The sequence below is a fragment of the Stegostoma tigrinum genome, chromosome 12, assembly GCF_030684315.1.
Source record: "Stegostoma tigrinum isolate sSteTig4 chromosome 12, sSteTig4.hap1, whole genome shotgun sequence".
In the NCBI taxonomy this organism is placed as follows: domain Eukaryota; kingdom Metazoa; phylum Chordata; class Chondrichthyes; order Orectolobiformes; family Stegostomatidae; genus Stegostoma; species Stegostoma tigrinum.
In genome coordinates this window covers 42,659,089-42,681,560 of record NC_081365.1, presented here as the reverse complement: position 1 = coordinate 42,681,560, position 22,472 = coordinate 42,659,089, and the positions used below count along the sequence as shown (strand labels likewise).

Below are 22,472 nucleotides of genomic sequence, written 5' to 3'. Positions count from 1 at the left end.
AGTTCTCTGCAATTCTAATTGTCTTTTTAAATAATTATAGTCATTGAACTATCAAATGAAGCTGCCACATTGTAATAGGTCAAGCTATTGAAGATCTGTTAAAAATAATTTTGCGGGACTCATCAAACCTTGATCCTTAGTGTTGAATTAGATAGAATAGTGAAGGTATCATATAGCCCTCCAGTCCTTCAGTGAAATAGGGAAAACTTGCCCAAGGGTTCTGAGGAAGGGTCACCGGACCCGAAACGTTAACTTTCAGTTCTCTTCACAGATGCTGCCAAACTGGTAAGCTTTTCCAGCAACTTGTATTTCTATTTTTGTTTTCAAGAATTTCCTAAGGTTCTGAGTCCTAATAATCCACCTACTTCAAGTGCACATGTGGGGCTGGATTGAACTCTTCTGATTTTGCTTGTGCCATAGAATTGTGTCTAACAATAGGGTTGACCTCAAAAGGTTTAACATTTTTTGTATTCTTGCTTGAGAAGATTTTTAATAAAGATGTGTTGTAAAGTTCTGGGCAAAAATTGAGATTAGGTCCTTCTGTGAAACTACTGCTCAAATTATAAATGAACTGACCAGTTTGTCCATGAACACACAGCCTCAGATTTCACAAAGCCATTCTTGGAACCTTGAGCAGACTGTACATCTCAGGAGATTGTATGTACAAGAAGAAGGTAGCTGAACAGTCACTTTTAAAGGATAATACTGTAAAGAGCTTGTCACAATGTGGACAAGCTTTAGGTACCACCATTTTTGTTTTCTGTACAATAGCTCCCTTTCATAAACTAGGATTTGAATTGGAATGTTTCAGTATGGATCTCAAGTATATGGGACTTTGCTTTGTTGAAAATTCCCTTTATGAACCCATAATCTTAACATGCTGAACATGAAGCAACATCAAACTATCTTCCAAAATCCTCTGTATTGGATCAGTTCTGACAAAGAGTCACTGGTCTTGAAATGCCAACAGTTTTTCTTTCTAAAGCTGCTGTCAGACCTAATGTTTATTTCTGGCATGCTTTTATAAAACAAAAGCATATGGCCTGCTTCAGTTACACAGGGCATTGGTGAGACAACGTCACAAATACTGCGTGCAATTTAGGTCTCCTTTTTGAGAAATGCATGAGTGCTAGATTTGATTTTTGGGAAGATGTTATTTGTGGAAAAGTTGGGCAGGCAAGGCTTATTTGCACTGGAGCTGCATAGAGTGATGGGATGGGATGTGGCCTTCTATCAATTAGCAGATTGTAGCCAGTTGAGTGTAATTGAGATTGATGCCGAGTCCTCAACTGCTCAATCTTATCAATGAATTCAATTAAGGGATTGAATATATTTGCTGAAAACAGAAACATGGGTAAAAATGTAATTTATTAAGAGGAGGTAGAGTTACTGCATAGGATATCACATAGGTTCAATGAACTGACCGTCTACCCGCCAAATTCATATGACATGAGAAGTTGTGGGCCCATCTATTTTGGCAGAAAGAACAGAAAAAGCAGCAGACTACTTAAATGGGCAAAATAATTATGGAATCTGGCTGTACAAATGAATTTGGGTGTCTTGGAATCACAGAAGTTAAGACACAAGTTCAGCAAGTGATTAGGAGGGCAAAATCTTGTTAATTGCAAGAGGAAGGGAGCATAAGTGTATCCTTAAAACCACATTTAGTATACTTTGTGTTGTTTTAGACTCCTAATATGAAAAAGAATTATTGTAATCTAAGAACAAGTCCTCTAATAAAAGATAATGAATAATCAGCATCCTTTTCAAGACCAAGATGAGAATTATTTCTGATAGTATATTATGCAGAAAGGAGCAGATGTTGGACCACTGCATTTATTCATGGCAGAGTTAGATTTTTGATTAATGCAGGAGTCTAGAATTATAGGAGGCAGGCAGGAAAGCAGAATTGAGACAAAGGGCATATTTTCCATGATCTTATCGGTATATTGAGTAGTCTGAAAGGGCCAAATGGGCTGTTGCTAAGTCCTTTGTTCCTAAACAGACTTTAGCTTGAGGTTCATGTGGAAACACTATGTAGGTGCATAACTTCGCATTTGCAGAGATTTGCTTTGCTATTAGCCCACCCTCTAATCCCAGCTGCTGAAGAGACAACCTCCAATTATGGAAAAGATAGACAGTTTGAAGAAATAATACTCCTGATTTAATGCTCCTCCCGTGGCTTATTTCCAAACTGTATAGTTGTATGACTTCCTAAAGTTGATAAATTGTATTCCAACTTGTAAAAATGACCTCTGTTCATTGTTGAGACAACCCGATGTTTTGAAAGGCTGTTTCTTCATGAGCACATCAAAACCAAGCTTCGTGATGTTAACTTATTCAACAGTTTGAATAACTCCATTGCTGTTGCGAGTGGGAGTAGTGGCTACTGCTTTCCATCATATAAAATATTTCAGCTATAATATTAAAAAGCTGCTCATCCTGCAGTATTTAAAATGGAGTTTTCTCACAGCTGATATTGTTAGCACAAGGCAGTATCTACAGAGGTCCCTTTCTGCAATGTTGTCAAATTGTACTGACCGCAGTTTTGACATTGTTCACTCAAAAAGCTATAATTTTAATTTCAGCCCTTGAAAATTAAGCCCAAATGCTGGAAGAAAAATTTAAATTATTTGGTGACACAAAGAAGTACAAATTGTTTTTCAGCCCACATGGTACTCATTTCACCAGAGTGTACAGCACATGCCAGTTTTGTCACTCGGTCTGAATTGCATTGCAGTAACTTTGCAACATCTTGCATCCAAACTTTGTTCTGCTCCCAGTTTCAATTTTGAAATTCCTCCCTTTCTTAAAAGAAAGCTGTTAGAACAAGCATAATGGAAAATAATACCTACAATGGTTTTCAGTCTAATAACCTCCTAATGACCACATGAGGTGAGTAGCTCTATTACTGAGGCCTGTGACTTAAAAGACAGACGAATCTTGATTTGAGAGGATCCAGGCAAGCTCAGCAGTAAGACAATTCTGCTTCTCTCTTTTGTCTTCCCCCTCTTCTGTCTCCACCCCCCCCCCACCCCAAATGGAAGTTGGCTGACTTCCAGCAACGTTTTTACAAGTAGCTTTCCAGATTGTGCTTATTTGAACAAAGAGCAATTTTAAACAAAGTACAAATATTCTGCTATAACTGAATATATAGTAACAGCTGTCTCAGCTGACAGGTTCAGTTTTCTCTTCCTCCCTTAAGGTAAGTTCAGACAAATATTCTGCACCATTGTCATTACAGCAACATTGGTAGATAACAAATAATGTTTTGTTATTTTTAAGCTGATGCATGGGTATTCATACAGAAATCTGAACTAACCTGTGCAGTGAAGTGATCCTTAGAAAATATTTTTTGAATTTATTTGTGCTTTTGGCTCAAGGGATAAACGATACTTCTGAAAGCGGAATGGCAGTTTTTGTATGTTTATCTGTGGATCACATTATGAATGCATATTTTCCAGTTTTTGTGTTATGCCATAATTGAAAGTAATCGTGTCCCTTTTCAGTTGTATTTAATGTCAGAAATATAGAATTTGCAGATTTTGACATTATTTTATGAACATTGTTAAAAATGCCGCAGTAAGGACTGTTTGACTTACACTTTGGACAGTGAAAAGCGTTAAGTCAAAATAGTTTGTATGATTTGCAAGTCACATAATTAGAGTGCTTGGCCTTCAGGCATCCATTCTTTTCTATTTTGTCAACATTTTTTAAACTGACTTTTTGTAGCTGTGCTGTACAAGTAAAAGCTCCTGTGAAGAAATACCACACACAATTTGAAATTATGTTGATCCCCTTTTCTTGGCATATTGTTGAGAAATCAAAAAAACTGGCTGCTTTATTGAAACAACTGTGTCTGTATGACCATTGGATAGTTGGACTTCACACATTTTTAAGGCTGCCAGTTCAAGTGAAAAAAAAACTGCTCACCTGGCAGTTTACAGTTCGTAATTTTCTTCCTGATTCTTGCCATTGCTTCTGATAGAGTCACAGAATCATATAACATGGAAACAAACCCTTAGTCCAACTAAATCATACCGACCATGTTCCTAACCTAAATTAGTCTCACCTGGCTACACTTGGCCTATATCCCTCCAGACCTTTCCTATTGATATATTTATCCAAATATCTTTTAAATGTTGCAACTGTACCTGCACCCACCTCTTCCTCTGGCAGTTCTTCCTTACATAGAACATTACAGCACAGTACAGGCCCTTCGGCCCTCGATGTTGTGCCGACCTGTCATACCGATCTCAAGCCCATCTAACCTACACTATTCCATGTATGCCCATATGCTTATCCAATGACGACTTGAATGTACCTAAAGTTGGCGAATCTACTACCGTTGCAGGCAAAGCGTTCCATTCCCTTACTACTCTCTGAGTAAAGAAACTACCTCTGACATCTGTCCTATATCTTTCACCCCTCAATTTAAAGCTATGCCCCCTCGTGCTCACCGTCACCATCCTAGGAAAAAGGCTCTCCCTATCCACCCTATCTAACCCTCTGATTATTTTATATGTTTCAATTAAGTCACCTCTCAACCTTCTTCTCTCTAATGAAAACAGCCTCAAGTCTCTCAGCCTTTCCTCGTAAGACCTTCCCTCCATACCAGGCAACATCCTAGTAAATCTCCTCTGCACCCTTTCCAAAGCTTCCACATCCTTCTTCTAATGCGGTGACCAGAACTGTACACAATACTCCAAGTGCGGCTGCACCAGAGTTTTGTACAGCTGCAGCATAACCTCTTGGTTCCGGAACTTGATCCCTCTATTAATAAAAGCTAAAACACTGTATGCCTTCTTAACAGCCCTGTCAACCTGGGTGGCAACTTTCAAGGATCTGTGTACATGGACACCGAGATCTCTCTGCTCATCTACACTACTAAGAATCTTACCATTAGCCCTGTACTTTGCCTTCTGGTTACTCCTACCAAAGTGCATGACCTCACACTTGTCTGCATTAAACTCCATTTGCCACCTCTCAGCCCAGCTCTGCAGCTTATCTATGTCTCTCTGCAACCTACAGCATCCTTCGTCACTATCCACAACTCCACCGATCTTAGTGTCGTCTGCAAATTTACTAACCCATCCTTCTACGCCCTCATCCAGGTCATTTATAAAAATGACAAACGGCAGTGGACCCAACACCGACCCTTGCGGTACACCACCAGTAACTGGTCTCCAGGATGAACATTTCCCATCAACTACCACCCTCTGTCTTCTTTCAGCAAGCCAATTTCCGATCCAAACTGCTTTATCCCCCACAATTTCATTCCTCCACATTTTGTACAATAGCCTATTGTGGGGAACCTTATCGAATGCCTTGCTGAAATCCATATACACCACATCAACCGGTTTACTCTCATCTACCATACTTGGTTTATATATTAAAAAAAAGTTGCCCCTCAAGCCATGTTGAGGTTGTGCAGGACATTGGTGAGGCATAGTGAGTTTTGAGAAGATTTGGAGCTCAGGTTGAGTTTCTGGATGTGAGTTTGCTCGCTGAGCTGGTAGTTTAGTTTTCAGACGTTTCGTCACCATTCTAGGTAACATCATCAGTGAGCCTCCGACGAAGCGCTGGTGTTATATCCCGCGTCCTATTTATCTGTTTAGGTTTCCTTGGGTTGGTGATGTCATTTCCTGCATTGGTGATGTCATTTCCTGTTCTTTTTCTCAGAGGATGGTAACACATTGATTTGGAGCCAATATGTTACCATCCTCTGAGAAAAAGAACAGGAAATGACATCACCAACCCAAGGAAACCTAAACAGATAAATAGGACGCGGGACATAACACCAGCGCTTCGTCGGAGGCTCACTGATGATGTTACCTAGAATGGTGACGAAACGTCTGAAAACTAACCTTCCAGCTCAGCGAGCAAACTCACATCCATTGGTGAGGCATCTTCTGGAATTTTGTGTCCCATTCTGGTTGTCCTGTTGTAGGAAGGATATAATAAAGCTGGAGAGGGTTCAGAAGAGATTTACCAGGATGTTGCCCGTGTAGAAGGTTTAAGTTATGAAGAAAAGCTGGATAGGCTGGGACATTTTCCACTGGAGCATAGGAGGTTGAATGGTGACCGTAGAAGTTTATAAAGGATATAGATAGAGTTAATCGTAGTTGTCTTTTACCCTAGGGTGGGGGATTTCAAGACTGGGGGAACACATTTTTAAGGTGAGAGGAGAAACTTTTTTTAAAAAATCTGAGGGACAAGTTTATTTTTAAACAAAAGTTGGTTCGCATGTTGAATAAACTTCCTGAGGAAGTGGTGTATGTGGGTGCAGTTACAATGTTCAAAAGACATTTTTAAAATACATGAACAGCAATGGTTTGGACGCATATGGGCTCGGACCAGGCAAGTTGGACTATAGCTAGTTATGCTATAATGTGTGTTTTGTTAAAGGCAGTTAGCTCTAACGTGATTGATCAATAGTGGATGTTGTTTGAATAACATGAACTTTCAGCTGTAGAGGTATAGTGATTTTCTGTAGTGATTCCCCATAGCATGATTTTTTTATAGCACAAAGTCTCACAAGAATGTAACTATTGCATTATAGAAGAACTACCTGTAGTTTAATTTGGGATTATGTTCAGCATGGATTGGTTGGCCCAAAGCAGCTGTTTTCATGGTCTATGACTTTTTTAAAAAGAAGTCTTTCTCCTTCCATATTTTTAAATATGCACCCTAAATTTGAACTTCGACCATTTTAGAGAGAAAACCTTATCTATGCTCTTCATGATTTTATAAACCTCAATAAGATCACCCTGAACCTCCCTACGTTACAATGGAAAAAAGTCCCAGCCAAGTTTTATAACTCAAACCCTCCATTCCTGGCAATATCGTGATAAATTTTTCCTTACCATGCCCAGTTTAATAATATCCCTCCTATAACAGGGCAAACAGCATTGACCTCGTCAGCGTCCTATATAGCCTCAACATGACGTCCCAATTCCTACATTCAGCGGTTGAACAATGAAGGCAAGCGTGCTAAACCCTGCCTTAACCATTCCGTGTACCTGTGAGACACATTTTAGAGAATTACGTACCTGAGCCCCAGGTTTCTTAATTCAACAACACTACCCAGCGCTTTACCATTAATTGTATAAGTCTCACCCTCCTTTGTTTTACCAAAATGCATTATCTCGCATTTAGTCTGCCACTCCTCACCCCATTGACCCAGTTTTTTTTGTAGCCTTTGATCACCACATTCACTGTCCACTATACTACCAATTTCGGTGTCGTCCACAAACTTAATAACCATTACTCCTATATTCTCATCCAAATAATTTGTGTTAATGACAAACAAAAGTGAACCCAGTACTCATCACTTTGGAATTCTGCTGGTCACAGGCCTTTAGTCCAAAACACAATCCTTTATCACAACCCTGTCTCCAACTAAAGCCAATTTTGTATCCAGTTGGCAAGCTCACTGTGAATCCCATGTAATCTAACTTCACTAAATAGCCTGCCATGTGGAACCTTGTCAGAAGCTTTACTAGAGTCTTCTTGGTTACTTCCTCAAAAATCTCAATCAAGTTTGTGAGACATGACTTCCTTCTCTCAAAACCATGCTGACTACCTCTAATCATTCCTTGCCTTTCCATAAAGTCTATCTTTCAGAATCACCTCCAACAACTTGTACACCACCAATATCAGACCGCAGGCCTATAGTTCCTCAGCATCTCCTCACAGCCTACCTTAAATAAAGGCTCAACATTAGCCCCTCCAGTCATCTGATACCTCACCCATGGCTATGGATGATACAAATATTTCTGCTAGGGGCCCCGTAATTTCCTCCCTAACTTGCTGCAGCAGGGCTTACAAGAAGTACTAGAAAAAATAATTTTAGAGAGATCCTGATTTTAAAGGTTTGCAGGAACAGCCTTCAAATGAAATGTGAAACTGCTGCCACTGATGAGAAAGGAATTGAGCGCTGTGCCACCTCACATACACAGTAGCTCCTTAGTAGCTTTTTGTTTAGAGCATCAGCACGTGTGTTGCTGCAGATTGTCAAATCTCATTTTTGACTTCTGGAGATAAGTCAGAATTTTTAGTGGAACACAAACATATATAAAATAGCAAAAATAATTTAAGTTTAAGTAACAGCCTTTTGAAGTGAGTAGGAAAGACTGCACAAATAATTCCCAGTTAGCAATTAATGGGGCTGTTGAGCTCACCATCATGGTATTGAACCCCAAACTGGACTATATTTTTAAAAACTAATTTCATTTATAAATTATTGAGCATATATTTGAGCATAAATAGGAACTGATTGTGCTGTTCAGCCCCTTGACCCTCCTCCACCATTCAGAAGGATTGTGACTGATCTGACGTTCCACACATCCACTTTCCTGCATATTTCCTGTAACTCCATTGATCAAGAATCTATCTCAGCCTTAAATATACACAAAGTCTCTGCTCATTCCCTTGACAAAAATGAAATAACTCTTATGAAAGCTCTTGCAGAAAGTCTTATTAAAATCAGTGACTCGATGTATTTCTGATATGAATTTTATTAACGACTGACAAAGGAATCACGTGTTTAGGGAACAGTCAATTTTAACACTCTTCTGTTTTTATTTACTCCGTAATACTAGGTTTCAGTTTGCATCTCACCTTAATATAGGCAGTATTTCTAGTTGTAAGCAATAAATTTTCAGACTGAACCATTGCAGCTAATGTTCAGGAAGTAAAGTCCAAAATGCCTGGTGGCCACATACTGTTTTTAAAACAAAATAGCTGAAACAAAATATTTCTCATAGTTTTTAAAACTGGTATTGACAGTCCAGAAGGTCAGTACACATTTTTGCCTAATTAACGTATTACATCTAAACTGCTTCCTCAATTACGTAACAAAAACTGAAAGAACTGGATGTTGTAAATCAGGAGCCAAAACAGGAGTTGTTGGAAAAGCTTAGAAGGCCTCTGAAGAAAAATCAGAGTCAACGTTTTGGGTTGTGTGACCCTTCCTCGGAACTGATGGCAGCAAGGAAAATGTTGGTTTATATGCAGAAGATAGAGTTGGGGGATGGGGTAAGGAGTAAACGATGGTTGGGGATAGAACCCAGAGAGAGAGAACAGTTGGACAGACAATGGAGTGCATTACTATCTGGCTGGGAGGGTGTCTAGCTGTTAGTGGAAACTGTTAGTGACTAACAATAGGTAGTGTGTAGTGGCAGGGAGTGTGATAACAAAGCCTTGTGTGTGGGGTGTGGGGTATGAGGCTAGGACAGTGGAAGTTTAGGCCCTAAAAGTTTTGAACTCCAAATTGTGCCCTGAGGACCGTAGATACCCCAGGTGGAAAGTGGGCTGTTGTTCTTCCAGCTTTTGCTGAGCTTTGCTGGAACACTAACAAGCCAGAGGCAGAGATGTTGGCCAGGGAACAGGGTGGTGTGTTAAAGTGGCAAGCAATTGGAAGTTCAGGGTCATTTTTGTTTGCAGAATGTAGATGTTTGGCTAAGCGGTCACTCTGTCTATGCTTCGTTTCCCCAGTGTAGAGGAGATGACATTGTGAGCAGTGACTGCTGTAGACTAGATTGTGGGAGGTGCAGGTGAAGTGTTGCTTCACCTAGAAAACATGTTTAAGTTCTTGGATACTGAGGACGGAGGACTGAAATGGGGAGGTGTTAAACCTTTGGCAGTTACAGTGAAGGTGCAGTGGGGCAGGAGGGGTTTTGGGTGTGAGGTTGTTGAGGGTGAAGAAAGAATGGACCAGGGTGTCCCGAAGACAGCATTCCCTGCAGAAGGCACATAAAGGAGGGAAGGGGAAGGGAATGTGTGTCTGGTGGTGGCATCTTGCTGGAGGGTGATGGAAATGGCAGCTGATGATATTCTAGATGTGGATACTGTTAGGATGGTAGAGAAGGACAAGGGGAATACTATCACTGTTGTGGGAGGGAAGAGGGTTTGTCAGGGTAGACGTGCAGGAGATGTTGGACCCTGTTGACAGCAGTGCTGGGGAATCCTTGGTTGAGGAAGAAAGTAGATATTTCATCGGAACACAAATGATGGAGTCAGAGGAACTGAGAAATGGAATTACGTAAACTGTCTGAAAATTCCTTATAGATGCTCAACTACCTTCATTAGGAAACTGATCTCAAACCGCCCAACTCTTAATACTAAGAGACAAGTTCTTAGTGCTGTGTATGTACTACCAAGGGAAGAACTGAAAATTTTGGTGTATATATTGTGCATAGCTAGGGAGAGGAGAGCATTGAGTGATGCAACCAATTCTTTACTTTTCTGTTTAGTGTTCTGTGTGCTGACTGGAAGTTCGGTTTTGACTTTGCCTGTGTATTGGCTAGTGTTGACTTGATCCGTGCTGACTATTTTAAATGCTAAGATATTAATTGGCAATGTATATCTGTGCAAGACCTAATAGTTAAGCTTAAAAATGACAGATAAACTAACTTCTGTTAAAAGTAATTTTGAGCGTGGGAAATTGATTTGGGAATAAAGTACAGATAAAGTATGAAAACTCTTTAACCTGGACTGCTACTACAGTTCATGAGATAACAAGTCTGAGCACAATACATGACATAAACAAGCTTTCTCCTGCTCAGAATAGAGTTATAGACCTCTTTCGAATGGAAACAGCCCCTTCAGTCCACTTGCCCATGCTGACCAGATATCCTAAATTAAGCTAATCCCATTTGCCAGCATTTGGCCCATATCCCTCTAAACTTCTCCTATTCATGCACCCATCCAGATCCCTCTTAAATGTTGAACTTGTACCAGCTTCCACCACTTCCTCTGGCAGTTCATTCCATACATGTGCTACCTCTGCGTGAAAACTGTTGCCTCTTAGTTCCCTGTTAAATCTTTTCCCTCTCACCTTAAAACTGTGCCCTCTAATTTTGGACTCCCCCACTCTGGGGAGAAGACCTTGGCTGGTCACCCAATCTATGCCCCGCATGATTTTATAAACTTCTCTAATGTCACCCCTCAGCCTCCACTGTACAGAAAACAGCCCCAGCCTATTCATCCTCTCCGTGTAGCTCAAACCTTCCTATCCTGACTACATGCTTGTAAATTCTTTCTGCACCCTTTCAAGTTTCACAACATCTTTCCTGTAGCAGGAAGACTAGAAGTGAACAAGAACAGTCATTTGTAATAGGCTGCCAACAGATTACTTGTAGAAATTCTCCACCTGGCAGACACTTAATGGAATAGCTGTAACCTTCTCCCAAAGAACTAAGTTTATGTTGGGGAGAAAAGCACATTAGTGTAGAACTGAAAAGAGTAGGAGTGTTTTTCTTGATTTCACATTGTAACAACAAGTTGCTGCCACCCACACTAGCTCTGCACAACCGGTCCTAAAGCCCTGATTGTCATATTTTCATCCTGAATGGTGAAGAGGCTCAAAGGGCTGAATGGCCTACTTGGTCCTATTTTCTATGTTTCTATCAATTCCTCCCAAATATCCACTGTTTGCTCCCTTTCCACTTCTGGCCACCACTTCAGTAATGTCACAATCAGCATTCCTTTCATGGTTGGAATCCAAAATTAGCCACTGCCACCCTTGATTGCATCCCTTATTTAGTACTTCTGTGCGAACTGTATTTGATGATGCAGTAACCTTTGAAGTGAAAACTTCATTGCTGACCATCTACGTGGCAACATTCTGCAGGTGTTCATTGGTAAGTGGTCTCATTTAAATAATATCTGAAGACCATTTTTACCCATTGGATCTTGCTGTTTAGAATACAGCCATTTTCTGCGTTCTGAATTGGCCAGTCTGTAAGTTTGAACAAAAAGCCATTATAATTTACTTCAGCTGTTTTATGTTGTGCTATTAAATGGCTTCTATGATCTTTTCACCGGTCAGATTGCTTGACAGGCTTCTTCAGCCTTGCTCATAGCCCGAAATCAGAATGATAGTTGCCAATATTAACCTACCCCTTCATAAATGATTGTTTAGATGGCCATTTTGAAGAAAGTGTCTGATCAAGCCACATTTTAAGGTCAATTAAAAGTGAACTTGATGATTGAAACCACTAGAGTTGATATACCAATGAGAGTAGTTAAAATGGTGGGTTTTTTATTTATAAATAACAAGAGATTACTTTTAAAAAGGTCTTTTTAGGTTTGTATTAATGTAATAAATGACAAAATGTAACATTTAAATAGAATAAATGCAAATGTATTCATGAACCATGATTTTCTTTCTGTTTATAAATTTCTTTAATGTAGAAAAAATAATATCCATGATATAAAACAGTCATCATGTTATAATTATATTTGTTGTCTAGCTTATAAGATTGTGAGAAACAGAAGCAGGAGTAGACTATTTGGTAGCTTGATTAGACATGGTGTATGCAGGACAGATGTTCCCAATGATAGGGAATCCAGAGCCAGAGGTCCCAGGCTAAGAATACAAGATGAACCATTTAGGAATGAGATGAGAAATTTCCTCACCCAGGGAGTGGAGAGCCTGTTGAATTTGCTGCCTTAGAAAATAGTCGAGGTCAAAGCATTGTATGATTTTTAAGGCAGAATTGGATACAGTACCTGTGGGCTAAAGGGATCCAAGAGTTGTGGTGAGGGTGGAAAGCTTTGAGAAATTTGTTTGGTTTGTTTATTTTCAAAAAAATTTACGTTAGTTTTTTAGTTCTATTTGCATATAATATATAATTTAACAATTACATGCTCTCACTAGCCCTCTCCCTCTAATATATATCAACACATTCATTCATAGGATATGGGAATTGTTGGTGAAACCAGCAATTATTACCCAGCCCTATTTGCCAGGAGAAATTCGTGGCTCTTGGACCCCTGCAGTGCTTGGGCTGTAGGGACGCTCAAGTGTGCTATTAGGACAGGAGATGCATGATTTAAATGCAGATCCAAGTCATTGTGTGTTGTTTTGAGGGCAGTTTGCAATTTGGGGTATCCTCGTGTATCTGCAGCCCTTGTCCTTTGCGATGTAGAGGTCATGCTTTGGAAGGTCCCGTAGAAGGAATTTTGGGTGAATTGCTACTTTATCACTATCTGCTGGCACAATCTACAAGATGCAGTGACTCTATGTAGTTGCAGAGGGGACGCATTTTAGTGCTAAACTTAGATTGCATTGAGCTGCTTGAGTTTTATAGGATTTGCAGTGATCTTGACTTCCACCTTTGTAGATGGTGGACAGGCATTGGGGTGGTGGAAGAAGATGTACATGCCACAAAATTCCTCATAGCCACTCTGCTTATGGCTTGTCCAGTTCATAGAATTCCTACAGTGTGAAAGCAGGCCATTCAGCCCTTTGAGTCCACACTGACACACTGAAGAGTCCCACCCAGGCCCACACACCTACCGTATCCCTGTAACCTTGCATTTCCTGTGGCTAATCCACCTAGCCTACACATCCCTGGACGCTGTGGACAATTTAGCATGGCTAGTCCAGCTAACTGCACATCTTTGGACTGTGGGAGGAAACCAGGCCACCTGGAGGAAACCTATGGAAACATGGGAAGAATGTGCAAACTCCACATTGACAATCGATTGAGGCTGGAATTGAACCTGGGTCCTTTGCACTGTGACGCAACAATGCTGAAACACTGTGTCGCCCATCTTAGTTTCTGGTCTGTGGACATCCCTAATTCTGACCCTTATGATGAAGGAAAGGTCATTGAAGAAGCTGATGATGGTTGGGTTTAGGACTTGAGGAATGACTACAACTAGGATTGAAATGAATGAAATTTGTTTAAATTATCTACCAATTCCTTGTTCCTCATTATTTCAGTTGCATCATCCAAGGGTCTCTTATTTACTTTGGCAATTCTCTTTTCATTTTCATTGGCACTGTTGTTGTTTTTATGTTTTTTGCCAATGTACTTGCATAATTAGTTTTCCTCCTTTTTAGTTTTTTAAGGCATCCTCTACTCAGATGGGTTTTTACAAAAAAAAGTGATAATTGCCAATGCTGCTGACACTGAAATTAATTTTATTTTCCATACTTAGTAATTGAATTTAAATTCCACCAGCTACGATTTTTGGGATTAGACCCCATGATTAGCTTGAGGTTTACTAATTACTAAATTGCACTGTTTTGAGATTTTTGACGATAAAAGTTGCCGCCATGTAATGTTTTTCTGCATTTGGTTTTGTTCCTGATGGGTACAAATATCAGAAAATTTATAGTATCTTTTAGTGTTGCTTTTCCTAGTATCCTTTGTCACTTTAGATCTGCTTACCTTTGTGTACTAATTTTGTATTGATATTCATTTTATCTGCAGCATTTTCAGTTGGCATTGATTGATTCCAATCCTTGCACTCTGTCCAAAGCAGAAAGTAAGTAATTATATTTTTGATAAACTTGGGTGTGGGGTGAATACTTTGCAAATGTGTATGTTCAAAACTAACATGGATCTAAAATTCACTGAATTCCTATTAATTATTTTATTCCTTGTGCTTAATTGCCAGTTTAAATGTAGGCAAAATTGTGCGCATCATTTTGTGTTTAAAGTATGGATTTCTAAATTAACACTTTGTTTTGCAGATTATGCTCAAAACCCCAAAAGTTCAGAGTGGTGCTTAGGATTAATTCCAAAACATGCAGGAATTTAGTTGAACTGCATACATTTAACTGTGTATTACACTTGGTATGATAGGTGGCTGCAGGTTAAGGAAGTAAAGTCTTTTTGAAATCCTTAAAATTTATCAGTTGAGTTAAAAGAACATGTAAGCATTTAAGGTACAGTTGGTACATCATCATAATTCATAAAATCTTGCATTGGATCCAGCTGAATAATATTGTTGCCCAGCATTCTAAAGTATTAGATGGGTATTAGTTGAAACTGTGGATCTAAGGAGTTCCTCTCCACTTGACAATTTTTCTCTGCAATAGGAATTCATGTGCAGCCTCCAAAAGTGAAGGTGTTGCATTTGCATTGTTTATATCCCATCTCTTCCACATTACTTGAAGAGCCCATATTGATTAGTTTGTTCATTGCTATGTGTGGTAGTTTTATTATGTGCAGCATTCTTTACGGATTATTACAAATTATTTTATTTGTAGCTCAGATGGAAGGCATTTACTAATATTTGAATTCTGGAAGGACGATGAGAATGGACAGTAATAAGCAAACCATTGCTGTCCGTTCACATTCCTGATCTAATTTTCTGTTGTAGCTGTATATATTCATTTTCAGATGCCCTAATTGTAGATGGATAATCGTGTGCGTGTGTGTGCGTGTAGCTATATGCTCAATTACTCATTTAGGCATCAAAATACTAATCCCCTCTAATCCCAAGCAGTACTGATGAAAATCAGCTGGTGCCTTTTTCTGGTGATGATGAATTTATAAAGTGTGTCAAATGTCAATAGATCAGGTCCACTTTACACAGTCCACTTTACACAGTCCACTTTACACAGTCCACTTTACACAGTCCACTTTACACAGTCCACTTTACACAGTCCACTTTACACAGTCCACTTTACACAGTCCACTTTACACAGTCCACTTTACACAGTCCACTTTACACAGTCCACTTTACACAGTCCACTTTACACAGTCCACTTTACACAGTCCACTTTACACAGTCCACTTTACACAGTCCACTTTACACAGTCCACTTTACACAGTCCACTTTACACAGTCCACTTTACACAGTCCACTTTACACAGTCCACTTTACACAGTCCACTTTACACAGTCCACTTTACACAGTCCACTTTACACAGTCCACTTTACACAGTCCACTTTACACAGTCCACTTTACACAGTCCACTTTACACAGTCCACTTTACACAGTCCACTTTACACAGTCCACTTTACACAGTCCACTTTACACAGTCCACTTTACACAGTCCACTTTACACAGTCCACTTTACACAGTCCACTTTACACAGTCCACTTTACACAGTCCACTTTACACAGTCCACTTTACACAGTCCACTTTACACAGTCCACTTTACACAGTCCACTTTACACAGTCCACTTTACACAGTCCACTTTACACAGTCCACTTTACACAGTCCACTTTACACAGTCCACTTTACACAGTCCACTTTACACAGTCCACTTTACACAGTCCACTTTACACAGTCCACTTTACACAGTCCACTTTACACAGTCCACTTTACACAGTCCACTTTACACAGTCCACTTTACACAGTCCACTTTACACAGTCCACTTTACACAGTCCACTTTAAAAATTAGTCTCTGCAATGGTTCGATATGGTCAAAGAAAACTATATGTCATTTAAGTCAGGCAATTCTGATGCACCTACCGAAGACTGTTTTCCCTGAGTTTCAAGATACCTTAATTGATGGGTTTTTTTCTTCTTTCAGCCAGGGTTAAATTTCTTACCCAAATAATGTATTATTATAGTCATACCACACGCCAGCATTTGGCCCATACCCACCCTCGCCCCTTCCTATTCATATACCCAGCCAGATGCCTTTTAAATGTTGTAATTGTGCCAGCCTCCTTTACTTGTTTGGGCAGTTCATTCTAGGCACACAATCTTTCCCCCCTCACCTAAACCTATCCCCTCTAGTTTTGGACTCCCCTAACCAGAGGAGAAGACCCGTGGTAGCATTGTCGAAAGTGATTTGCTGCAGTGCATCTTGTAGCTAGTACACACCATAACTACTTTGCATCAGTCGCAAATGAAGTGATTACTAGAGGTAACAAGTAGGTACCAATCTACTGGGTTGCTTTGTCCTTAGTGTCCAGCTATTTGAATATTGTGGGAACTTCACTCATCCAGGCAAGTGCAGTCACTCCTGATTTTACCCTGCTGGATGGTGGACAGGCATTGAGGAAACAGGATGAATTGCCTTCCACAGAATTGTCAGCCTCTGGTGTACTCTTGTATCCACAATATTTATTTTGCTGATGCAGTTCCATTTCTGGAAAATGGGAAATGCCAGAAGGTTGATGGTGAAGGATTTAGTGAATGTTAAGGGATGATGGTTAGATGCTTTCTTATCAGAGATGGTCATTACCTGAACTAGTATTTTTGGCAATTATACATTGCCCTTGAGAAAGTGGTGGTGAGCTGCCTTATTAAATTGATGCCGTCCTTGGGGATGTAAACAGACACAGTGCTGTTTGAATTGTGAATATTAATTGTCGCCCATGTGTGCGCGTTGTTCATTTCTGTTTGCATATGGACACGGGCTGCTTCAATAACTGAGGATTTGTGAATAGGGCTGCATGTTGTCCAGTCACACACTTCTATTTATGAACTAATGATGATTGAAGGTCATTTGTGAAGCACCTGAAGATGGTTGAGCCTAGAGCATTACCCTGAAGAATGCCTACAGTCATGTCCTAGAATTGAGATGATCGACCTCCAACAACCACACCCATCTGTTATACAGAGTATGCCTTTGGCTAATGGAGAGTTTTTGCCCTGATAACTGTTGATTCTAGGTTTGCTATTTGATGCAGTTCCTGTTCAAAGAATTGGCAGATGAAATTCAGTCCAGAAAAGTGTGAAGTGATTTATTTTGGAAGGTCGAATTTGGATGCAGAATACAGGTTTAATGGCAGGATTCTTGGCATTGTGGAGGAACAGAGGGATCTTGGGGTCAATGTCCATAGATCCTACATAGTCGTTAAGAAGGTGAATGGTGTATTGGCTTTCATTGGCAGGGGAATTGAGTTAAAGAGCTGCCAGGTAATGCTGCAGCTCTATAAAACCCTAGTTAGACCACACTTGGAATATTGGATATTCCAATAAGTGTGAGGTCATCCATTTTGGTAAGAATAACAGCAAAATGGACTATGTTTTAAATGGTGAAAAATTGCAGCATGCTGCTGTGCAGAGGCACTTGGGTGTCCTTGTGAATGAATTACTAAAAGTAGGATTGAAGGTGCAGCAGGTAATTAAAAAGGGAAATGGAATTTTGTCTGTCATTGCTAGAGGGATGGAGTTTAAAAACAGGGAGGTTGTGCTGCAGCTGTATGGGGTCCTGGTGAGGCTACACCTGGAGTACTGTGCGCAGCTTTGGTCTCCTTACTTGAGAAGGGATGTAGTAGCACTGGAAGGGGTGCAGAGGAGATTCACTTGGTTGGTTCCAGAGTTGAGAAGATTGGATTCGGAGGAGAAACTGAGTAGGCTGGGATTATACTCATTGGAATTCAGAAGCAAGAAGGGCAATCTTATAGAAACATACGATTATGAAAGAAATAGATAAGGTGGAGGCTGGGAGGTTGTTTCCACTAGCAGGTGAAACTAGGGGGCATAACCTCAAAATAAAGGGAAAGGTAGGACTGAGGTCAGGAGGAACTTCTTCATCCAAAGGGTTGTGAATCTGTGGAATTTCCTGCCCAGTGAAGCAGTTGAAGCTACCTCACAATGTGTTTAAGGCAAGGCTAGATAAATTTTTGAACAGTAAAGGAATTAAGAGTTTTAGTGAGCTAGGTGGAGCTGAGTCTCAAAAAGATCAGGCATGATCTTATTAAATGGCAGGGCAGGCTTGAGGGGCCTGATGGCCTACTCCTCCTCCTAGTTCTTATGGTGTTCAGTTCTGGTTGCCTCACAATAGGAAGGATGTGGAAGCTTTAGAGATGGTGCAGAGGAGATTTACCAGGATGCTGCCTGTACTGAAGGGTAGGCCTTATGATGAAAGGTTGAGGGATCTGGGGCTTATTTGAGCAAAGATGGATGAGGGGTGCCTTGATAGAGGTGTACAAGATGATGAGGCATAGATAGAGTGGATAGCTAGAGACTTTTTCCCAGGGTGAAAATGACTACCACAGGGGCATAATTGTAAGGTGATTGGAGGAAGGTATATTGGAGATGTCAGAAGTAGGTTCTTTACACAGAGTGGTGGGAGCATGAATGTGCTGCTGACAGTGATACTGGAGTCAGATACATTTGGGATATTTAAGTAATGCTTGGATAGGCAAATGGATGATAGTAAAATGAAGGGAATGCAGGGTAGTTTGATCATTGAATAGCATAATAGGTCGGCACAACACTGTGGTCCAAAGGGCTTGTACTGTTCTGTGTTCTTTGAACACTTGATAGGTTGGGACTTTTTTGACTCGAGCATAGGAAGTTGAGTGGTGACCGTACATCAGTTAATAAAATAATAAGGGGTATAAATAGGGTTAATGATAGTTGCCTTTTCCCTAGAATGGGGTTTTTCAAGACTAGGGGACACATCTTTAAAGGTGAGAGCAGTGAAATTTTAAAAAAGACAGAAGGGGCAATTCTTTTTTACAGAGGGTGGTTCGTGTGTGGATTGAACTTCCTCAGGAAGTGGTGGATGTGGGTACAATTACAACATTTAAAAGACATTTGGATAATTACATGAATAGGGAAGGTATTAGAGGGATATGGGCCAGCAGCAGGTAGGCGAGACTAGTTTAGTTTGAGATTATGTTCAGCATAGTCTGGTTGGACCGAAGGGTCTGTTTCCGTGTTGTGTGATTCGAGGGCAAGAATGAAGGTATGAAGATGAAACTGGCTAAAATGAACACAGACATTAGTTTGTGATAGGTCAGTAAGAGATACATTGTCAGATATATAAAGAGCTATTTCACATATACAAAAATACATTCCAATGAGTAAGACTGACTCTAAAGGTAGGACGTTTCCATGGCTGCCTAAGAAAATTAAGGGTAGTATTAAATTGGAAGGAAAAATATACTATCCTGCAACGATGAATAACCGGTAAGAAGATAGGTCTTACGAAAAGTAAAAACAGTGAATGATTATAGCAAGATTAATAAGGAAAGGAGAATTGGAATATGTGAGAAAGTTAACTAGAAACCAAAAAATCAGTAAGCATTTCTCCAAGGAAGGAAAAGAGTAAGGTGAGCATTGATCCTCGGGAGTGACAATCTGGCAATTTATAATGGAAAACAGAAAATAAGAGGTGAATTTAACATTTTGCATATGTCTTCACTGTAGAAGATCCAATAACATCCCAGAGCAGTGGTGAATCAGGAGGTAAGAGGGAGGAGGAATTTAAAACAGTTACAATCAACAGGGATTGGGTGCTGAGAAAGTTACTGGAAGAAAAAGCTGACAAGTCCCAATGTTCCGATTAACTTCGCTGTAGAGTCTTAAAAAGAAGTGGTTGCTGTGATAGTGTGTATATAATGTTACTTTTCCAGAATTTGATAGATTCTAGTAAAGTCTCTTCAGATTAGAAAATAGCAATTGTGATTGCTGTCATCAGAAAAGGATGGACACCGAATATGAGACACCGGTTGTTCTGCCATCTGTTACAGGGAAATTGCTGGAATCTAGTTTTGATGCAGTTATAACCAGGTATTTAGAAAATGACAATACAATCGTGCAGAGTCAACATGATTTTGAGAAAGGAAAATCATACTTGATTAACTTATTGGATTTCTCTGAAGAAGTAACAACCTTGTCAATAGATAAAGAAAATCCTGTTAATGTGCTGTACTTTCAAGATTTCCAAGAGGAGTTTGACTTGGTACCGCAGCAGAATTACTATGGAAATTAGGAACCTATGATGTCAGGGGTAAACGTGAGCATTGAATAAAGAGTTGGTTAGCTAATGGGAAACTGAAAATAGTTCATTTACAGATTGGGAAAATGTGACAAGTGGAGTGTCACAGAGACCAAGGCTAGGGCCCCAACTATTGATAATTTGTATTAATTACTTAAATAAGAGGGCATATGGTTGCTAAATTTGCCAATGATGACATAGGAATACAAGTTGTGAAAAGGACATGGGCCTATAAAAGGTTGTATATATTTTAAGTGAGCAAGTATAAAATTTGCAGATGGAGTATCCTGTGAGCAAACATGAAACAGGAAGAATAGAAAAGTAGCATTCTGTTTAGATGGGGAGGGACTACGGACTCTGGATGTGGGGATCTGTGTGTCCTTTATATAATAAAGCATTAATATGCAGGTACAGCAAGTGACCAAAAAGGCAAATGGAATGTTTTTGCTTGAAGAATAGAATGTAAAAGTATTTTGCTAAGTTGTGCAGACATTGCAGAGTCCACACCTGGATTACTGTATTTATTTGACTGATACCCAAGTTCTTGAAGGGTAATCTTATGAAGAAAGATTGGATGGGATGAAGTATAGAAGAATGAGAAGTGATTTTGAAAATCTAGACCCCCGGCAGGGGGGTCTCAGTTCCACGATCAATCAATAAACACTCACAGTTGGCCTGGCTGTTTAAGGCTTTACTCTTTATTTCTTCATATGGCCGGGTACAGAGAATCCGGAAACACAGAGGTTGAGCACTTCCGTATTCGCCGGAGGAACTGCACACAGCTTAATACAAAGACACTTTTACATTTTTCTTAAAGCAGGGTACAGCGTGTGATTGCACAGTACATTCAAACAATTACCAATCAATATGTGATATTGCTTCATTGGCAGTTACTAGGTCCAATGATATTAACTAACTGATAAACAACTTATGTCACAGCGCTTAGGTCACTTTTATCTCGCTACACTTATCTCCTTGAAAGTTGCCACCCAGGTTGACAGGGCTGTTAAGAAGGCATACAGTGTTTTAGCTTTTATTAATAGAGGGATTGAGTTCCGGAACCAAGAGGTTATGCTGCAGCTGTACAAAACTCTGGTGCAGCCGCACTTGGAGTATTGTGTACAGTTCTGGTCACCGCATTATAAGAAGGATGTGGAAGCTTTGGAAAGGGTGCAGAGGAGATTTACTAGGATGTTGCCTGGTATGGAGGGAAGGTCTTATGAGGAAAGGCTGAGGGACTTGAGGCTGTTTTCATTAGAGAGAAGAAGGTTGAGAGGTGACTTAATTGAAACATATAAAATAATCAGAGGGTTAGATAGGGTGGATAGGGAGAGCCTTTTTCCTAGGATGGTGACGGTGAGCACGAGGGGGCATAGCTTTAAATTGAGGGGTGAAAGATATAGGACAGATGTCAGAGGTAGTTTCTTTACTCAGAGAGTAGTAAGGGAATGGAACGCTTTGCCTGCAACGGTAGTAGATTCGCCAACTTTAGGTACATTTAAGTTACAATTGGACAAGCATATGGACACATGTGGAATAGAGTAGGTTAGATGGGCTTGAGATTGGTACGACAGGTCGGCACAACATCGAGGGCCGAAGGGCCTGTACTGCGCTGTAATGTTCTATTTCTATTTCTATTTCTACACAGTGCCGCTGCACCTGCACTCGAAGGTCAGTTAGAGCAGTTAATACTTCTTTATCTTATCAAGTTACTGCTGTATTCTAAATGACACATTGCTAATCTTTCTTTGCAACAGTCTGAGGATTAGCTATTTATGCAGCTCTAGCAGAATTAACAGTTCGCAGCCTAGAAGCCATTTCGTTGTGCTAACTTGCATCGAGAAGCCATCTTGTTGCCGTCTAAGTTACCAAGAGCATTCATCAGGCAGTTGCTTCTAGCTGCAACTAGGCATGTAGGCGCAGGTCATGAGCCTCCATATCCTATCCTAGCCTAGCCTGTATCCAAGTTTCAGACTCTCAATTTGATTGAAAGATGATGTTCTGAGGGGAATTGACATCATGGCCCCTTGTGGG

At 40.1% G+C, this 22,472-nt stretch overlaps 1 protein-coding gene across 3 annotated transcripts in view; it reads left to right on the top strand.

The window, feature by feature from the left end:
- Positions 1-22,472, top strand: part of kdm6a (lysine (K)-specific demethylase 6A) — a 221,999-nt gene that overhangs the window by 83,381 nt on the left and 116,146 nt on the right. For all 3 annotated transcript variants that reach the window (XM_048540308.1, XM_048540307.1, XM_048540309.2), the window contains exon 7: positions 14,229-14,283. In XM_048540308.1, coding sequence (XP_048396265.1) covers positions 14,229-14,283 — 55 coding nt within the window. The remainder of the gene's footprint in view (positions 1-14,228; positions 14,284-22,472) is intronic.